Here is a 21748-nt window from a genome sequence, read left to right as displayed (position 1 = left end):
AACTGTTGTCAGATAAGATAAGATAAGACTGCTTTTCAAAAATTCAAACATCTTGCAGAGTGTTTTTTCCAGTTTGAGAGAAGAACTCAGCCTAAATCTGCAGAGTTTGTGCGTTAAACAAGTTAAACAACAAAAAAAACACAACTCCAGGTCTGTTTGTGATGAGGAAACATTAGAACAGATCAGAGAGTAGCATAAAATGGGCAGTTTACAGAAGGGAACAGATCCTACTGACCTTATTCCGCCCCGCCAACTTTTACCACTAAACCGCACATTCTTTTTGGTGGAATTTCCAGTTAAGCAGGAATTACACTCGTTTCATTTGAGAATTTGGGAAAGGTTTTGCAGTTAACATATCACATGAAGTAGGTTGATTTGTGTAAAATGCTAAACGCCAACGAGTCAACTCTGCATCAGTTCACAGATTTGGATTATTCATTAATGACAAAGTAAGTATCCGTGTGGTCGAAGAAGTCATTTTGCAGAAATCGGACACCCTTAGCGAATCCCTCTTGACATGTTGAAGCTAGGAGTCATTCCCGATGCCAAAGAAATCAAAATACACAGCCCTGGTCAAAAATAAAGTCGCCATTTGGATTTAACTAAGAGAATAGGTCCGAGCCACCACAGAGTCCAGACCTTAACCCCATTGTGTTCTGCGTCCTGATTGGCTGTTGGACTGTAGACCATTGTGTCGTGCGTCCTGATTGGCTGTTGGACTGTAGACCATTGTCCATCAGTCTCCTCCGTGCCGTGTCTCCTGTCCAGTACAGAATGTGTTCAGACAAATTTACATAAACGTTGGATCTCAGTGTGACTCTGAAGTGCTGTACGTTTGCAATTTGTTTTCTCCCCGACAAAACCCACAATGTCGATGAAACGTTCTTGCCCCGACAAAGACGCCTACGAAGGTTTGAACTTTGAGTTTAAACGAGAGAGAAATGTGAGAAAATGTTAACGCCTGTGTGAGAAAAGTGTATAAAGTGTGTGGTGAGGGGTTTTACAGACAAAAACAGAGAATAATGTAAAAAATAAAGCTGATACTTCGCGGATTTCGCCTGTCGCGGGTTATTTTTTTGAACGATCCTCCTAGGACCTGGCATCCTCATATGTGGACAACACATTTTGGGTTGTTTAGGCCACAATACAGTTTTTTTTTCTCTACACGGTGCTGGTTTTCACATATGAGGACATTAAACTGTCACTTAAAGGCGACAGAAGAGACACATTATAGTTTAGATTAACATTAAAGGAGAAAAGTGCAGAATAAACCCCTTTCAGTCACATGCACAGATAAACAGAACCGTTTGAGCCTGGATCCAAGTGTCCAAGAGGCACAATTATAGTTTCTCATTTTGTTTTTACTCTGGAAAAACGTTGCTGTGTTCAGGCATTTAATAAATCATTTTTGCAAATCACGTGACTTTATTTAGTTCCATCAGAATCATTCAAAAGTAGCACGAACGCCCTCATAGGTGACATGATTTTTCTCAAGATAATTCTTCCTTTTTACACTCATCAGGTTCAAACCAGCCCAAAATATAACAAAGAGAAATGAATAAAGCATGTCTCGGGTCTTGGGAGGGTATGGAACCTTTTTATGATATTACAAAAACTATGACCAAAAAAAAAAATTGCTCAATCTTTTTAAAGTTTGAATATTAACGTCTTAAAAATCCCTCATGAAACCTGCGATCTCCAGTGTTGTCCAAGGTCAGGCATGTGTGTACCGTCTGTGTGTGTGTGTGTGTGTGTGTGTGTGTGGGAGTGTCCTGGGAGGAGCCAAAGCCAGAGTAAAATCAGTTTAAAATGCCTGTTCTTCTCGTAGCCTTATCAAGACCATGGTGTGACAGGACTTCACATCACACGGACGTCCAGTATGGAGCTAACAGCCGAGAGCCACTCTGTCCCTCTGAGCGACGGGAATAACATCCCACTGCTTGGACTTGGGACTTATGCGAATCCCCGCCAGGTACAGAGTTACAAACACGTTCCCGGTGAATGCTCTTATGTTTCCGACTGATAGATCCATAGTTTGGTTATGTTCATTCCATTGCAGACTCCTAAAGGAACGTCTTATAACGCCGTGAAACTGGCGATCGAAACGGGTTACAGACACATCGATGGAGCTATGGTCTACTTCAACGAGGACGAGGTGGGGCAAGCCATAAGAGACAAGATTTCCGACGGGACGGTGAAACGAGAGGACGTATTCTACTGCGGAAAAGTACGTCTGAACTTTCGCATAGTTACCGTACGTGTGGCGTTCAAGTTCGAGTTTATGAGACTTTGCACTTTGGATCTGCGTTTCAGCTGTGGAACACGTTTCATCCTCCTCATCTCGTTCGCCCGACGTTGGAAAAAACGTTGGAGTTGCTGAAGTTGGACTATGTCGATCTTTACATTGTGGAGATGCCCACTGCTTTCCAGGTTCGCTTTCACGCAATGCGCTTAAAAAAAACCTTAAGTTGCATCTAAAATGAACCGTTTTGCGTTTTGTCTTGCAGCCTGGAGACACATACTACCCCCGAGATGAGAATGGGAAGTATATTTATCATGAGACAGATCTACGGGCCACATGGGAGGTGAGTAAACAGTGGGTAAACGCTCTGCCGCTTAAAACCAGTTCACGTTGAGCTGTTGGGCAGATCTTATGGCGCGATCCATCTCTTCTACTGAGTTAAAAACACATTTGCTCTTCATTAACGTGAGCTTCTTGACCTGCTAAATCTCAATAATGGGTCGATTATTTATTAACACCATGAATGAAATGAGTAAAAGTGAAAAAAACGTGAAAAAAACCCATGTGTTGTAATCTTCTAAACTTGTTTGATGTCAATATTAGCTGCCCCTCGTCTGCAGATATCGTATTGTTCTGATGTAACAAAACACGGCAAATTTCTTCTGGGATTATTTTCTGAACAAAGGGGCTACTGTCGGTCGTAATCCGCCTCAAAATAAGAACAAAACAACATCAGTCTCAACTCGCAAGAGCCAAACGCCAGAACTAAACGGTAACTGATCGAAAGAACCTTCACGTTAACTCGTCGTCAGACAAAAGTAGTGACATTAACGACACATTAACCAGAAATAAACCTGAAGCAAACACAAAACATCAGATCATTACATCAAATTCAACTTTTGCCGCTTATATTTTAAACATTTTCACTATTATACGATTGAGAACCCGTGCTGAGACATGACCAAACTAAAAAAACAGACCTTTATCGACGCTAAAACGTACCCGAACCTGTTACTCGTGTTAATAATCAGTGATACTCAAAAAAAAACACATCTTTATCAATCGTCAGGCTCACTATCAGATGAAAAACAGATATGTGATGATGTTATGATCCCAGATGCGGCGCAAGACCCAGATTTTCCTATTAATTACATTGTACTTTGCCGAGAAACAGGGCCGGTTCAGACTATAAGCGGAATGGGCAGCTGCTGAGGGCCCCGAGGCCACTAGGGGGCCCCCCAAGACCCCATACATTTATATTAACAATAATATAATATGTAAAGTTTTATTACAAACAGGGCTCAAGTGTGTACAGCAGCCTAAATATCCCTTTCAAACAATTACACTTGTTTTTTTTGTTAATCTATAGCAGCAAAATATCAGTTTGTTTTTGAGATTTTATAAGTGTGAGCTGCTATGTGTGACTCGAAATAGTTTATTACTTAGTTGTCACTCTAAAATACATGATATGCGAGGATGAAACAGTGACGTGGGACGTTTATATAACACGTAAAGGATATATATCTGAGCGACATGAACAGATTCGATTGTCTTCTTTTGATTTTTGGTCTTTTCTTTCACAATAAACCATCAGCTCGCCTTCTGTGAACGTTTAAATGTATAAAAAGACACGTACGCAGTGTCTTAGGCCATCACAGCTGAGTGCGTACGTGTTTTTTTTATATAAATGTCTGGTTTCAGTTGTAAAACGCTGCTGTCGGGGGCCCCAGAGACACATTCAGCTTAGGGGCCCCCTGAAAGATGGAACCGGCCCTGCTAAATCTCACAAACTTTGAACCTGATCATTTCTGTTTGCGGCCGGACCCATTAACATATTATATTACGACAAAATTAGCGTTTTAACAGTATAAATGTCATCTGTATTAAATATTACTGGCCGATAGAAGGTGGTGATGTCGTCTGAAACACAGAAATTGCAAAAAAAAATGTGGTTTCAAGATAAAAAAAAACTGAAATTGTGTTGGAAATTGTGATATAACTAACGCTGCTCGAAACAAAGAGTTGTTATCAGGACACGCAAACAAAGATATACATACATTTGTGTTTGTGAAACGTCCAAAGTCTGTTAGTCCAGAGTGTGCGGCGCTTTTTTTTCTCTTGAACGTACAGGCTCTGGAGGCGTGTAAAGACGACGGGCTGGTCAAATCTCTCGGAGTGTCAAACTTTAACAAGAGGCAACTGGAGTTAATCCTCACCAAACCTGGACTTAAGCACAAGCCGGTGTCAAATCAGGTAATTATCGATCAACTTCAACTATTAGAACAAAAATGTGATGAATCTACTGTGGAATTTTGAGAACATACAGTATAAGAATGTTTAAAGGTTTTATATGACACAAAACTGACTGTTGTGAGGTTTAAGTCATGTTTTAAAGCTGTTAACGTGTCAAAAAAAAGACCTGGAGTTGGGTTTTTTTGTTTAATTTTCACATGTTTGAGTCACACTTTATTATTCGTCCGTCGAGATGTGCAAAAATACAGTTTAATTTAATGATACTGTATCGATATTTTATGAGGTTATTCAGTCACGGCGGTGCATTTGTGTGACTTGAGACTCGTTTATGCAGGACATTTGACGTTTGATTCACTGTTTTGGGGATTAAAACAGGTTTATTTCATGTTAACTTCGGTTTAACAAAGACTTTTAGCATCACAGTTGTTTTAGTCGATACGTTTTGATCGTTCAGGGTCGTTAAACTGCACATGTCCCTGTGTAAATGTAAATGTGGAGCTCGTATCGACTGTGGGTGAATAATACTGACCAATGGAACAGTCTGATGTGTTTTTATAGTTGGTAAAATGCACAAAACAAAATGCACTTGGTTATTTTCATTCATCTTTAGTGAACAGATCAATAAATCAATCAAACTTTTTTTCTAAAGCACCTTCCAACAACCAAAGCCGACCAAAGTGCTGTACAACATTAAAAACAAGTTAAAAAAAAACAATAAACATCATACAAATAGGTCAACAGAGCACATTACACCATTAAAATAAAGAAAGTCAATAGGTTTTAAGTTTGGATTTGAACAGATAAACATAAACGCACCATTAATGTTTATTTTTGTGAAAATGGGGCTGATCATTAAGGGTCACGAAAGCCTTTATTTTTCACTGAATCACATCGAATCCATTTGAAATATATCGTCTTATATTGTATCGAATCGAACAAGTACTATATCGAGATATGTATCGTATCGTGGCCTATGTATGTAGGAATGATACCCAGTCTTATTAGTCTGGGACATCTCCACAGCTCAAAATGCTCAGTTCCACCTTGTGATGTCATCAAGTGGTAGTTTTCCAAGTTAACAGCTCATTTTACCTTTAGTTCAGTCGAGATAAGTGGCATTTCCAGAGGCTGAAATGATCCAAATGATTCTAGAAATGAAGGTGTGTGGAGTTTAAAAACACAGCGGAGCACTTCCTGTATTGCCACACGATGACATCACAAGGTGGAACAGAGCGTTTTCCGTTTGTGAAAAGAACTCAGCTTAAATCTGCAGGTTTGTTTGTGTGAATGAAACAAAAAAAAAAACACAACTCCAGGTCTGTTTGTGACGAGGAAACGACATTAGAACATAGAACAGAGAACAGCGTAAAATGTAGTGATAAAAGTTAAAGCCTCAGACGTTTAGAGAAGGAAACACAACCTCTTGACCTTATTCTGCCCTGGCCACTTTTTCCCCTAAATGTTCCAAGCTGCGCCGTCTTTGTGGAGGAATTTCCAGTGCAGCGGAAATCCTATTAATCACAATTGAGAATTTAGGACAAGTTTTGCAGCTAAAATATCACGTAAAGTTGGTTGATTTGTGTAAAATGTTAAACGTCACGCGCAACAACAAGTCAACTCTGCGATGATTCTCTGTGGGGCTTTAAAACGGCTCCGTACAGAACGTATTTACTGTCAAAATCATCCAGAATAAGGTGAACAGGACAGGACTCAGGGAGAAGCAGTAACCCCGTTTTCACAATGTGTGTTTCGTTTTTGGAAACAGGTCGAATGCCATCCCTACTTCACTCAACCAAAGCTCCTGGAGTACTGTCGCCAGAACCATATTGTGATAGTGGGATACAGCCCCCTGGGGACGAGCAGAGACCCCACATGGTGAGAACACGTTTTTAATGAGTTACACGAGTATTTTCATCATCTGTGTTTGGGTCAGAACCAGAAAAATGGCAGAAAAATGCCCACACCCTACAGTTATATGTCTAGAGAAGTAATGAAGAGGCGAGGAAAGATGATTTGTGTAGAACATTTGGTAAACGAAGTAATGAAGTGTTTTATAGAATGAGAAGGACGTTAAAATCACAATACAAGAAATCAAAACATAAATGATCATCATAAAAAGTAACATTAAAAGAGAAGAGGCAGAAGAAAAGCTGAAAGTCACAGCAGATAAACAGAACCGATTGTGGAGGGTTTCACCCTGGTTTAGCCCTGGTTTAGCCCTGGTTTAGCTCTGGTTTAGCTCTGGTTTAGCCCTGGTTTAGCTCTGGTTTAGCTCTGGTTTAGCTCTGGTTTAGCCCTGGTTTAGCCCTGGTTTAGCTCTGGTTTAGCCCTGGTTTAGCTCTGGTTTAGCTCTGGTTTAGCTCTGGTTTAGCTCTGGTTTAGCTCTGGTTTAGCCCTGGTTTAGCCCTGGTTTAGCCCTGGTTCAGTCCTGGTTCAGTCCTGGTTTAGCCCTGGTTTAGCTCTGGTTTAGCTCTGGTTTAGCCCTGGTTTAGCCCTGGTTTAGCTCTGGTTTAGCCCTGGTTTAGCTCTGGTTTAGCCCTGGTTTAGCTCTGGTTTAGCTCTGGTTTAGCTCTGGTTTAGCCCTGGTTTAGCTCTGGTTTAGCTCTGGTTTAGATCTGGTTTAGATCTGGTTTAGATCTGGTTTAGATCTGGTTTAGCCCTGGTTTAGCCCTGGTTTAGCCCTGGTTTTGCCCTGGTTTAGCCCTGGTTCAGTCCTGTGCTGATTTACTCTGTGTTCACATTGTGCTGTACACAAACTCTTCTTGTCTTGAATGTTTTAACGTTACATTGTTTTACGAGTCAGTTCAGTTTGTGATTTTGGATGAAAAAACGTCGACTGTTTTTACATTGACAGTGTCGGGGCCATGTTTGACCCAGAGCGACATTGTAAATAATTAATAAATAATGATTTACCTGGTCAATAACAGTGTGTTCTCACAGGGTAAATCTCAAATGTCCCCCGATGTTGGAAGATGAGGTCCTTGTGTCCATCGCTAAAAAGCACAAAAAGACCTCGGCTCAGGTGGCCCTCAGGTTCAACGTCCAGAGAGGAGTCGTGGTCATCCCCAAAAGCTTCAACCCTGCTCGAATAAAAGAAAACTTTGAGGTTTGGGGGTCACATTTGACTTAATCTCACTCATGAATCTGTGTCCTAACATTCTGTCGTCGCTCTGACAGATTTTTGATTTCTGTCTTTCCGAGGATGAGATGAAGCAGATCGAGGGTCTGAACAAGAACATACGATTTGTTGAGCTGCTCATGTGAGTCCAAGCCTTTTGTTTTTCACACAGTGTCAGAGTTTTCAACCACAAAGTTCATGTTTTATGACTTGATCGACACAGGTGGGCCGACCATCCGGAGTATCCATTCCATGACGACTACTGACCGTCCACGAGGTCATCCCAGCACCACTTTGACTCCTGACAGAAATCTAAAGGGATTTTATTTTCAAATGTTGTTATTTGGAAAAAATACAACAGATAAAATAATGTCGTGTTACAATTGTCACAAGAAATGATGGCATTTTCCCACTGATTCCCATTGTCCCGTCTCCAGCTTTATGTACAGGCTAAACAAGCAAAAAACAGCACTTTACCTGTATGTCGACTTTTTCAAGTGTAGATTGAATTAAAATGACTTTTTTTGGTCCTGGTCCTGGTCTAGTCCATGTTTAGTCCATGTTTAGCCCTGGTTTAGCCCTGGTTTAGCCCTGGTTTAGTCCTGGTTTAGCCCTAGTTTAGCCCTAGTTTAGCCCTAGTTTAGCCCTGGTTTAGCCCTGGTTTAGTCCTGGTTTAGTCCTGGTTTAGTCCTGGTTTAGTCCTGGTTTAGCCCTGGTTTAGCCCTGGTTTAGCCCTGGTTTAGCCCTGGTTTAGCCCTGGTTTAGCCCTGGTTTAGCCCTGGTTTAGCCCTGGTTTAGCCCTGGTTTAGCCCTGGTTTAGTCCTAGTTTAGCCCTGGTTTAGCCCTGGTTTAGCCCTGGTTTAGCCCTGGTTTAGTTCTGGTTTAGCCCTGGTTTAGCCCTAGTTTAGTCCTGGTTTAGCCCTGGTTTCATCCTTGTTTAGCCCTGGTTTAGCCCTGGTTTAGTCCTGGTTTCGCCCTGGTTTAGCCCTGGTTTAGCCCTAGTTTAGCCCTAGTTTAGCCCTAGTTTAGTCCTGGTTTAGCCCTGGTTTCGTCCTGGTTTAGCCCTGGTTTAGCCCTGGTTCAGTCCTGGTTCATTTGCTTCTTAAATGTCGAAATTATTCATTTTTGTTGTTATGGTCGTTTTGTGTTCCGAGTCACAAAAATCAGCCAACGAAGAAACGTAAAAAACATGTTTCAGAGGTGGAGAAGTTTAAATATCTCGGGGTCTTGGCGTCAGGTGGATGGAGCATGAGATTCACAGACTTGGAGCTTCGTCTGTGCTGATGTGGTCACTGTATCAGACCATAACCACGGGAACGAGCGGGGCTGAGACGGCAAGAGCTGCAAGAAGAAGAACTATTGGGTGTGTAAGAAGGTTCGTTTCTGGAGTAAGTGTCAAAGAGGAGCAAGGGTCAGAAACAAAGTCAGAAGGGTTTAAATGAGATCCATGGATCCATCGCCGTTCAATATGTTTAATTCTTATCTTTGAATGTTTTTGATGTGAAATGTTTTGCCTTGTTACATCTGGCCTGGGGACAACCGATGAAAACTAGCTCTAGTCAGCTAACTCGGGCACATTTACATTTTTTTGTAATGTTGATTAATGTGCATTGTCCCCTTTTTAAATAAATAAAATAAAATAAAGTGAACAATTGTCGTAATGGGTGGGGTTGGGAGGACCAAAGACGTGCAGACTCGGGGCAGATTTACAAAATGGTGAAATTCAGTCTTTAATAGTTAATTTAACACACACATGGGGAGCAGGGAGCGGGAGGCAGACCAGACGGGCGTAGTGCAGAGCAGGGACGGGAAACCAGGACCAGAACGAGGACAGGATCAGGACGAGACCAGGGCAAGCCAAGCAGGGATGTCCAGAGCGGGCACGGAGACAGCCAGAGCACGACGGGACCAGGGACAGGGCCAGGGAAGACCCAGCAGGAGTAATCCAGAGAGCGGGAGACAGGGCAGGAGACGGGAAGCAAGCCGGAGACCAAGACGGGACAGGAGGCGAAGGCAAAGGGTGGACTGTACCGGAGCAGGAACGAGCGAGAGTAGGAATCTGGAAGGTGGCAAAAATCCAATGAGTAACAGGCAGACGGGTAACAAAATTGCAAAAACTAAGCTGGTGATGATTACCCTGATGGGACACAGGTGTGCGTGGGAGGAGCTGAGAGTTCCGCCCAGCTCCAGGTTCAGGCAGGTGAGGGAGGGGGGAGAGCACACAGGGAGGCAGAACAGGAGCAGAGATACATGCCCCATGACAACAATGAAGCAATGGAAGCAAAGAAAGGAAGAGAGCAGCGGATTCTCGGGAAAGGATAGGAAGAGAGTGCTGAGATGTGTATGTTGAGGGTTTTTATAGTGTCTCTGTGTGTATGTGTGTGTATATATGTGTGTGTGTGTGTGCTGGTCTGCTGTCCACTGGCAGCACATGTTATTTCCGTAAATCCAGATACCAGTTTGATGTAGTGCTGCTCTGTTGAGTGTAGATTCCTTACAGTTGTTGGACCTGCCCTGAGCAAAACTGGATCTATTCAATATAAACTCATTCTAAAAGTTCACTATTTGTGTTTAAATACGTTTCTGTTTTTACTTTATTGAATCGTTTCTGCAGTAAACTGTTTGCCTGAAGGTTAAACTGTGGATAAACTAAACCTGAGGCGATGCCCTGTGCTCATGTGCCGTGTGTCATTTGCTCCTGTGAGCACAGAGCAGTGACAGAGAGACACTTTGGACAAAAGAACGGAGAAAGGAACAACCCGAGACTGGATGAAGAGGAAGAAACAACAACATGGATCTCTAAAAGTTTGGACTTTTCTGGAGCTACAGCCTAGATTTCATGTACAGGACGTGTTTGTTTTAAACTAATGCATCATGACCTGCTGTTCTTAATAAAAAAAAACAGTGCTGGACTAAAGCACCTGTCCCCACATGTCCCCTCTGTCACAGGTGGATGTGGCTTCACCTGAGCAGGACAGCGTCGCAATGAGTAAAACTGATGATGTTACGGTGCGTCACGTGCCTTTATGGGCTGGACACAGACGTGCGTGATGACGTCAGGCGCTGCTTGTGATGCTGAGCAGATTGTGCAGGTGGACATCCAGGACACGGACATGTATTAGGCTCAGGAGGTCACACATGTGCTCAGCAGTGACATTGTTTCCACATGTAGAGGGCGAGTTTCTTTATTTATCTCACTCTGACGCGTGCTCGTGCTCGTGTGTGGTAAAGTGAGGCTGAGCGCGCACGCGGCTGAATCAGACTTTGCGCCTTCACTTTGTATTTGTCATGTATTTGTGCGTAGGTGACAAAGGCTGAAAGGCTGTTAAGTAGGCAGGATAATAATGCACAATCTGAATTCCTTGAAAAAACAAACAAAAAACAAAACAAAACAACTTTGCACTCTCATCCAAAATGACCCTCCCGCGGCTTTGTATCGAGCCGCTGTAAAGAGGAAGGAGCTGAGCTGAAAGGCAAAGCTCTCGATCTGCTCGTCATTCTACATTCCTCCTGTCATAAACCTTCCACAATGATCAAAACAAAAAGATGACGGAAATAATAAGCACTTGAAGATAAAACACACACATTTGTAGATAACATTACACAGCAAAAACTTAACTAACTCTAAAAATAGCATCGTTATTGTGTTGTACATTTAAATGTTTTTAAAATTTTGTTCTAATCTTAATACTATAACATCATATTCCAGTTTTATTTTTTATTCTTACGCTTTGGTGAATTTCCGGAGGTTCCTTGAATGCGTCACAGCAGCGCTCGTCTCTGATTGGTCACCCGCGGCTAACGACGGAGCTAACCGGCTAACGGCGGAGCTAACAGCTAACGCAGTCAAATGTACATGATGCGACGGTGGAATACTCACATATGCTTTGGCCAAACTGAATCAAAAACTGCCACAGCTTTTATATAACCACGGTAAAAAATGCGTGATACAACGGATGAACTCATGACGGCGTGTGTTAAAGCCAGCGCTGTCTGCGAAAAGAGAAGGAGCTAAGCTAATTGTAGCAGAAGCGGCTAAGCTAACGGCTAATGTCAGCGCTCCGGTTGAATGGGTGTGTTGTGTTGTGTACAAAGTGGATCACCTTCACTACACGGCTCCTTCTCGTCTCACCCGTGAGTTTAAACCAGCTGAGCTCTAAAAGTATAATTTATTTATAAGATGAGCTTTATCGGGCTGAGGAGTTTGCGCTGATCAGTGTTTACTCTGCGGCTAACCACGAGCTTCATTTGTTGTGGTTGCGCCTCATCTTGACCCTGAGTGAATTCTGTGCCACTATGAGACAAATAACACCACAAAAGACATTGGTTTTGTGTTATATGGGTCAACTTTGGCAACTTGGGACTTTGTGCAGTGTCTGAAGAGGAGTCTAGCCCACAGTCCCGTACGTGGATGCTGGGGAGGGGTGCACAGACTCACAGCTGCTATTAATCTGTACAGCTTCAGTCCAAAACCTGCCCGTGCTTTGATTTGGAGTCAGGTAAATAACTGATAACGCCTGTGAAACTTCAGTGGATGGATTTCGTTCAGGACACTACAAGGATCACTTTGGACATGGGGAATCTTGCTCTGTAACGAGACAAAAAAAAAAAAAAAGCATATGGACAAAACGTACCGGAAATGATCATGGCTTTGTAAACCTGCCCAGCTCTTTCTGCACAAACCAAGCATCATGTCTGCTTTCTCTGAGTTCGTGCCCCCCCCAGAGTGTCCTGTTTTTGAACCCAGCTGGGAGGAATTCTCTGATCCTTTGGGGTTTATCAATAAGATCAGACCCATTGCTGAGAAGACTGGGATCTGCAAGATACGCCCCCCAGAGGTAAGACTGATGAAACAGCCCTTCATTTGTGTGTAAATCTCAGCAGGGACTTCATGCCTTGTGTACATGGTTGAGTGTTTGGTAGTAGATGCATCGTAGGCTCAAAATAGTTGTCCTTTCGCTCAACTGTATAATAATAATATTAATAATACATTTTATTTATAACGCACTTTACATTTGAACAAAAAATCTCAAAGTGCTACAGTGCAAAAAAAGACATTAAAAACAGAAGACAATTAACATTAAAAACAGAAGACAATTAGGGTAAAAGCTATAAAACAATAGCTGGTGTTTATCTGTAGGCCAGGGTAAAAAGGTGAGTCTTTAGTTTGAGTTGAGTAAAAAAAAAGTAAAGACATATAGGGACAGACTTCAGAAATGTAAATCCATAGATAATAACGAATAACACCATATGATTTGTAATGTTTATCAACGAAATGAGCAAAAATAGTGTAACACTGAATGCTAATGCAACCCAAAAGTTTTTAAAATCATGTTTTCTTTGTAAATCTCACATTTTATAATTCACTCTGCATTCTCAAGTGGGATGATTGGCAGGCGCTTAAGGATGGATTCACACTTGCACATCCTGTTTGGTTTAGTCGTGACGTGGGTGTAGTTTAGTTCTGTTCTAGTCTTAATCCAGTGGAGGTGTCAAAAGTATCAAAAGTCAGATACTAATCGATACTAAAATTAGTATCAAAACTAGATACTTATTTGGGCAGGTATCAATACTAAAAAAGTCACATTCACAGGACAGAAATGAACTTTTCTTGAATAGCTTTAGAATGATCTTGAGCTGTATCAGAACAAGTATAAGACGCACAGACTAGTATACGCCCATGGACCACTGAGGGATTACACAGATATAAGGCCACATGGGAATAAAAGAAAATACAGATTTAATGTAGAAAATCACATTCTATTGTCTAAATAAAGGGTGTTTTTTATTAGTGTTGTAGTATCAAGTTTGAAATTTTAGTATTGGTCGACTGTGTATATAGTTTTAGTGCACTGTGGCCCAGTCAACGTTTAGCTATAAATTTATTTCAATTTTAGTCCCAATTTTAATATGGTGCTCGTGCAAATGTGAATGCAACTTAAATGGCTGCGCAGAGCAAACAAAAGAGGGACAGGTGGTCACGCAGTAAGTTGAAAACGATTCTTCAAATGTGTGTAGGCGTGTCTTAATAACAAATTTTAAAGCACAATAATTTGCTACAGAAGAATATCACAATAAACGATAATATTGGAACGACTTTATGCCACTGACGCAATAACAATAAAAAAAGGATAATTCAAATACATATACTGTATATATTTAAAAATACAATATCATTAAAAAGCAGGAGCTACAGCAAAGAAACGGCAGAAAGAACCAATAATCAGTCCTGGAAGTGACTTTTTCACCCCTCTACAGCTCAAATCTCACTGTATTACATAAAAAATACCAGAAAACTTGTCCACTATTGCAGCAAAAATATGCACACGATAAATATTGAGCCCCAAAATAAATATATTGTTCTACCTTTCGTTGTCTTTTGTTGCGTATGTGAAGCACTTTGGGCAGCTAAAGTTGTATTTTAAATGTGCTCTATAAATAAAATTGAATTGAATTATGTATTGAATGAGAAGGTGATAAAGTGATTATTATCGTGACAGGCCTAAACGTGTGTGTTTTGTTTTGAACCAGGACTGGCAGCCTCCTTTCGCTTGTGATGTTCGCAACTTTCGATTCACTCCAAGAGTTCAGCGGCTCAATGAACTTGAAGTGAGTTTTTACAGAATGACTGTTGGTAATAACTGTGTAATGTTCAGTTTTTCTATGTAAAATATGTGACAAATATGTGTTTATTGTACAGACCAGCTTCCTGCAGAGTGATCCATCTATGAACTTGTTACAGCCTTTAGAACGTTGTGTTAGATGTATTGTATCGCAATGAATATTTTTCTTATTTCTGCAACACAAATTTTGCAGAAATTAATGTAAAATGGACAAAAAGCCATATTTTATTCATGATTTCCTTTTAAAGTTATACTTGGGGTGGTCTTGGTTTAGTTTTTGTTTTGACAGAGTTTGACTAGTAAATGAATTCTTTTTTTTTTTTTTTTTTTTTTTTGCTTTAATTTAACTGAACTTATTTAGCCAAAAAAGCACATTTAAAGATCACATTAATATAGCTATCGCAGGGCTAAATATAGTTATAAAATATGGCTTTTTTTCTCGTATCGTAAAGCCCTCGTTGCCTGACAGTTCTTAGTGATTTGGTTTCATTTGGTTCACTTAAATTTTAACTCCACTTTCTCATACAGGCCCTCACTCGTGTTAAGCTCAACTTTTTGGATCAAATTGCTAAATTCTGGGAGTTGCAAGGATCCAAACTGAGATTTCCTCATGTTGAGAGAAAAATCTTGGACTTGTATCAACTCAGCAAGGTACATAAAGCTCTGTTACCTTAAAACTCTGTGCTCTCCCCTCTCATTCATGGTATCGCTCTTTATAGATCGTGTCTTCTGAAGGAGGCTTTGAGACCGTTTGTAAAGAGAAGCTGTGGTCTAAAGTGGCCAGTCGGATGGGTTTTCCACCGGGGAAAGGCACTGGGACATTACTCCGCTCCCATTATGAGAGAATCCTTTATCCCTATGAGCTCTTTGAGTCCGGGGCCACTTTAACGGTAAGACGTATAAATAAATCATTTTACAACTCAGAGAAAACAGACTGTGCACAACAAACACACACAAAACACAATTTTCCTTTTGAAGTGAACAGATTAAAAGCAAACGAGGCTTAACTAAATTTATGATAGAGTCCTTTAGGCCGACTGCGTGGAATGTGGGCGACGTCACACTCACTTAGTCCACTTCTTTATCCAGTCTATGGACTAAATATAACTCAAAAAAATCACTTTGCACTCCATTGGGACGTGGATTAAAACAGAATAAAATCAATGTCCAGGTCCAGAGATGCATTTCCATAGATTTATTTCAACGTGAGCAACAAACGAACAAGGCCGACGCGTAAAAACCGTAGGCCCAACCCAAGTGCATTCTGGTCTACGTGAACCACCCACCTGTTTCCCCCCGGCCCCACAGACTAAACCAGAAACAGAACAGGTGCAGAGGTAAACGAGAGCAAATGAGACTCAACAAATGAGTGAATATGAACAGAGCAAAAATATATGTTAAAAATGCAGATTATCCCAAAAATAAATAGCCAAATTAATTTCCCATAAACAAAAATAATAAACAAATTTTAGGACAAACATAAATAGGCAAATGGCTCCTGCAGTGATACAAATGTTGTTCATTTGAATCATTTAATCTGTGGAGTGTAAATGTCACTTACTGCTTTTATTTGCACTGTTTAAAGATTTGTCTCTTTTAATTTTTATGATAATACAATGAGCAACAAAGTCTAATTTTGTTATGTCAATATAGCCCAGGTTATTTTTAGACTATGGGGGGCTGCCAGAGTCTCCTGTATCAATGGGAAACACCGTGGTAGTATTTTTGAATCATTTTGGCTACTCTCCTATACACAGAAAACATTTGTATCTGTTACTTCAAAACGATATTTCTCAAATGACTCAACAACTGATAAAAAGCGATTAGCAAATGTACGAGCAACTGTTTTAACTTTATAATCTGTAATGTAATTGGAATGAAATGACAAAACCTCAAAGAATGCACAACATATATATATTTTTTTTCCTCAAAGTGTTGGAGGAGCAAGAAACACAAACGCACAAATCATTTCATATTGTCAACATAAAGATTTGTCACTTAGACTTGAGTAATAGTTATTGTCATTGTGAGTCTGAGTAAAAGTATAGCATCTGAAAATTAGTGAGAAGTACAGTTATATTAAAAAAAAAGTAGTTACTCAAGTATATTTTAGTATTACTGAGTACTACCCACCTTTGGGAACTAACTCAAGTCTTAATATGTGAACTAAAAATATAACTCCGCTCCCGTCCACCTCCCCTCTTCTCCAGAGTTTACCTGCTCTTCATAAATATTAAAATTATAATTATTCATATCCATAACATTTTCAAACTGTCACCAACGTATTATCGTGATATAATCGTTAATCGCAACTATTTTTCCCATGACAATCGTGACGCTAAATGTAAATATCGTCCAAACCAGTCACGCTCTTCATCACAATGTCCTCTACCAAAGATACTCCTTCATTTTTTGCCCGCGAATACTTTTCTTTCGTGTCTGTCTGAGTCTTTCCAGGTCGTAATAACACTATATCTAAATGTTTTTTCTACCAGGGCATCCAGCGCTTGTACGAGGAGGGGGACGAGGCTGAGGATGTGGACGAAGGCGTCGGCGAGGAGACCGTGGAGGAAGAGGAGCCGTACGAAGACGAAGACAAAGAGAAAGACAAAGACGGCGGAGACGCAGCTCAAACCAAAGACAGGCCTTCAGCAGAGAGACGCTCCCGGCGCCTCAAGTCGGAGGTGAACGGATTTAACGTTTTAATCTTTTGATGAATAAATTACTACTTTTATTTAGGATTTTTGCAATAATTACTGTACTGAGTCTTCTTTAAAAACAGGAGAGGTGAGCAGTTTTATTTTGGTTCGTTTATTTAACAAAAGAAAACAACATATAGCAAGAAAAAAGGCAATCTGCAGCGAAACTGTGGAAGGTAACGCCCCTTCCCAACCGCGCTTAGCAACGCTGTCAATCAAACCTGTTGCTAACGCGAGCGGGAGCAACCTCAGGGAAAGGAGACGCCTGATTTGTCTGTTATTAATGTTCATATTTTGAGACAGAGGAAATATTACACTTAAATGTTTTGTTTCTGTGACAGGCCCAGATTTACTTTATTATTTTGACTCTTGGCTGCTGCTTTTATAGAGAGAAAACAAGGATCCAAAGGGCATCAAGCTTTTTGGCACGAGTCCCAAGATGGTCGGCTTGGAAATCGTATCCACGGGTAACAATCATTAATACAACACAACACAATACAATATTATACAACACAACACAACACAATAAAATACAATACAATACAACACAATACAACACAACACAACAAAATACAATACAACACAATACAATACAATACAACACAATACAATACAACACAATACAATACAACACAACACAATACAACACAACACAATACAACACAATACAACACAACACAATGCAATACAACACAATACAACACAATACAATACAATACAATACAACACAATACAATACAATACAATACAACACAATACAATACAATACAACACAACAAAATACAATACAATAAAATACAACACAATACAACACAATACAATACAACACAATACAATAAAATACAACACAATACAATACAACACAACACAACACAATGCAATACAACACAATACAACACAATACAATACAATACAACACAATACAATACAATACAACACAACAAAATACAATACAATAAAATACAACACAATACAACACAATACAATACAACACAATACAATAAAATACAACACAATACAATACAACACAACACAACACAATGCAATACAACACAATACAACACAATACAATACAATACAACACAATACAATACAATACAACACAACAAAATACAATACAATAAAATACAACACAATACAACACAATACAATACAACACAATACAATAAAATACAACACAATACAATACAACAAAATACAATACAACACAACACAATACAACGCAATACAATACAATAAAATACAACACGACACGACACAGAAAAGGCTCTGTCTCATGTTCACATTCTAACATGTTGTTCCGTGTTGTTTTAGACGACGGTTACAGCAAAAAGCAGCGTTACCTAAAAGCCCAGGCCTTCGCCATCAAAATGAGGCCGCGTAAAGAAACCCTGGAGGTCAACTTTGTAAGTACAAGTTCAGTTTTATACAGTTTAAAAGGTACACTGTGTAACTTTTCTAGTGAGGGGTCTGCGTTATGTTATTGTATATATATTGTTTTGCCAGGAATATTTCACAGCATGGCATTAAACTTGTCACATAACATCTCCACTGTAACAAGTAACAAGTAATGACACCACCAGGTCAGGTTACAGGTCAGATCTGTGAAGAGGCGAGCACAATAACAACGCATCTTATTCAGCAGTGTAATTTAATAGGTACAAGGTAAATATGTTTAATGCCCTACCGTGAAACATTACAGGCAGTGCAATAGTTCAGTTCAATTTTATTTTTCACAATGGTCAATGTTGTCTAAGGCTCATACACACACACACACACACACACACAGCATATACACAGCATCTCCATGGAGACGAGCAGAAAAGTTCCATAGTGTACCTCTATATCAGGGGTGTCAAACTCATTTTCACCGAGGGCCACATCAACAAAATGGTTGCTCTCAAAGGTCCAGATGTAACTTTAAGATAAATGTCACTACATTTGAATCTTAATTAACCGTTTCTATATTTATTACCTATTCAAGTTAAAAATGTCGCATATAGATTTGCATAGACATGAAAAAATGGCTGTTTAACTGTGTATCTCCTGATAAACTTACATTTTAAGACAGTCATACCTTTTAATTTACTTTGTCGCGGGCCACATAAAATGACGTGGCGGGCTGAATTTGGCACACGGGCCTTGAGTTTGACATGTGTGCTCCGTATCGATCGTGACGACGACGCCTGACGATTACGATGCGCTTGCGTTTTGCTCAGATCGACTTGTACCTGTGCCTGGTGTGCGGGCGCGGCGACGAGGAGGATCGGCTCCTGTTGTGCGACGGCTGCGACGACAGTTACCACACGTTCTGCCTCATCCCTCCACTACAGGACGTGCCCAAGGGAGACTGGAGGTGCCCGAAGTGTGTGGCAGAGGTACAAAATAACACAGATTACGCTTTTAAATATTACATTTGAATAATTGTACCTTATGGAGTATAAATGTCACTTATTGCCTCGTCGTGTTATAACGTCTCATCAAAAACAGACCTGGAGTTGTGTTTTGTTTCATTCACACATGTTTGACTCTCACTTTATTATTAGTCTGTAACATCTCCAAACCTCAAAACGCTCTGTTCCACCTTGTGATGTCATCAAGTGGTAGTTTTCAACTTAACAGCTCCTTTTACCTTTAGTTCAGTCGAGATAAGTGGCTATTGTGGGACTGAAATGATCCAAATGATTCTAGAAATGAAGGTGTGTGGAGTTTAAAAACACAACGGAGCACTTCCTGTATCGCCACATGATGACATCACAAGGTGGAACAGAGTGTTTTCAGTTTGAGAGAAGAATGAAATGGAAAAAAAAAAGACAACTCCAGGTCTGTTTTTGATGAGAACGTGTGATTTTGTTTTGCCAGTTTATAGCAGTAGTTTTTGAGTAGGATTTTAAGTTAAGTTTTGTTTTTTTTTATTTTATTTTTTAGTAAGTTTAAGGAGCTCTTTTAACTGGTTCTTTTTTTTTTTTTAAGTCATACCGTTATCAACACCTTGTACCAATATTGTGTTAAGATGCTCATGGTCTGTTTGCGCGGTGTTATTTTAGTTTAACTCAATTTCAATTTACACTATTTTAATGTTTTCTTCCACGTTTCTAGAAGTTTAATTCCTTGCAAACAGTATAAAATTTTGAAGAATATGGATGTTTACATGTATTAAAGAGGGAATATTATGCTAAAGCTTTTTTTTTTTTTTTTTTTTTAAGTTTTCTACCATGTTATATTGTTGTTCTTTCATCAAAAACACGCCTGAAGAGGTTTTAGAGTCATCCACGCATGTTTCAGTAATTTATCGATCTCGCCTGAGCCTTATTCAAACCCACGTCACAAAGAGGCCAGTTCTACATAAATACACAAAAACATGATTCAAAACTGTACACAGCAACTCCACAAACCTGATGTGATGTGCAGTAGTTTCATTATTTATTTATTTTTTATTTAACCTTTATTTAACCAGGAAAGTCCCATTGAGATCACTAATCTCTTTCAACACAAAATGGAATCTTAAAAGCAATTACAAACCATAGACTTAATTTCCAAACCTTTCAACATAGATTTAAACTGAACTATTGAAGTCAGCTCTTGTAATTTCCAGACTTTTTGTAAATTATTCCCACGTTGACGGCGCAGAATATTGAAATGCCACTTTACCAGTCTCTGTGCGGACACTTGGGACAGAAAGAAGCTGCAGTTTTGTGACGTCCATCTGTTTTATGGTGTTAGTCTTAGTCTTTATTTATTAGAAGGGACAATGTACAGAGACATTATGCTCATAAAACAGAGATGATCTGCACCAGATTATAGCTCAACAGCTAGTTTTCATCTGCAGTCCCTGACAAACAATTAAAAAAAAAGAAAAAATTACACAGTGGAGATTCAATAATCATTAATTCCTATTAGTCAGTGCATGCATTACATAGTAAAAGACATACATTTCATATTAATTGCATATTATAACAAAGGAATAAAAAACTGTTATTTCAATACTGACAAGTCTGACTAGCCCATAACCATTTTTTGAGTTCTTGGGAAAAGGAATCATAATTTGATAGGCTCTTTATTTAGACTCTTATGTTAAATACACGTACATAGATATGGAGGGAGCAGACCCATAATCCCTTTGTAAACGAACATGTACCAGTGACTCAGCCTGCGAGTGTCCAGTGCTGCCCAAACAACACGTGTGCACAGTTCACAGTGGTGTGTCTTACAGTTTGTGATAAATCGCAGAGAAGCTTGATGGGAAATGGAGTCCAGCAATTTTAGTGCTTGGGTTGGGGCATTCATAAAAATAACATCTCCATAATCTAGAATGGGTAGTGGAAATAAAAGTTAACCTTATAAAACATGTTAAATACGCTGTTTTCGTCAAATATAACACTTTCAAAACAATAACTTGGCGATCTAAATACGTGCTGGCAGTTAAAGAGAGGGTCTTTTACTTCTTTGGGGTATTCTAGCTTATCTAACTTATCTAACTGGTGCATGAACAATCCTTCTTTTCCCACAGGAGTGCAGTAAACCCAGAGAGGCCTTCGGTTTCGAGCAGGCGGTGAGGGAGTACACGCTGCAGAGCTTTGGGGAGATGGCCGATCAGTTCAAGTCTGACTATTTCAACATGCCGGTTCATGTAAGTCGTATTAAATTACATGTTGCCTTGTGTTTGAGGATACTGTTTTTTGCAGCCCTACAGCAGTATATGTGGAATAGATGTATTTTAATTGTTTTTTTCAGACCAAGGTTTAGTTTGTTTTCATATTTGACAGTTTGGACTGCTCTTTAAGAGTGTTACCCAAAATTTTTTCCACCATGG

The 21748-nt window shown here is 39.8% G+C and overlaps 2 protein-coding genes across 2 annotated transcripts in view; both read left to right on the top strand.

The window, feature by feature from the left end:
* Nucleotides 1-1825: 1825 nt before the first annotated feature.
* Nucleotides 1826-8147, top strand: LOC117379379 (aldo-keto reductase family 1 member D1-like). Its single transcript, XM_033976080.2, has 9 exons — nt 1826-1972; nt 2060-2227; nt 2314-2430; nt 2508-2585; nt 4373-4495; nt 6261-6370; nt 7436-7601; nt 7673-7755; nt 7837-8147. Exons 1-9 carry the CDS (start codon nt 1880-1882, stop codon nt 7877-7879), a joined length of 981 nt encoding a protein of 326 aa, XP_033831971.1. The 5' UTR covers nt 1826-1879; the 3' UTR covers nt 7880-8147.
* Nucleotides 8148-11425: 3278 nt separating this feature from the next.
* Nucleotides 11426-21748, top strand: part of kdm5a (lysine (K)-specific demethylase 5A) — a 33184-nt gene continuing 22861 nt past the window's right edge. The window contains exons 1-9 of the mRNA XM_033976361.2: nt 11426-12451; nt 14145-14222; nt 14765-14887; nt 14956-15126; nt 16732-16920; nt 17324-17402; nt 18250-18341; nt 19155-19313; nt 21446-21565. Of these exons, the coding sequence (XP_033832252.1) occupies nt 12305-12451; nt 14145-14222; nt 14765-14887; nt 14956-15126; nt 16732-16920; nt 17324-17402; nt 18250-18341; nt 19155-19313; nt 21446-21565 (1158 nt within the window). The 5' untranslated portion in view covers nt 11426-12304. The remainder of the gene's footprint in view (nt 12452-14144; nt 14223-14764; nt 14888-14955; nt 15127-16731; nt 16921-17323; nt 17403-18249; nt 18342-19154; nt 19314-21445; nt 21566-21748) is intronic.

Source organism: Periophthalmus magnuspinnatus, chromosome 12 (genome assembly GCF_009829125.3).
Source record: "Periophthalmus magnuspinnatus isolate fPerMag1 chromosome 12, fPerMag1.2.pri, whole genome shotgun sequence".
Classification (NCBI taxonomy): domain Eukaryota; kingdom Metazoa; phylum Chordata; class Actinopteri; order Gobiiformes; family Gobiidae; genus Periophthalmus; species Periophthalmus magnuspinnatus.
Note: the sequence above shows the minus strand (reverse complement) of the source record. Positions and strands in the feature narration are given on the sequence as shown.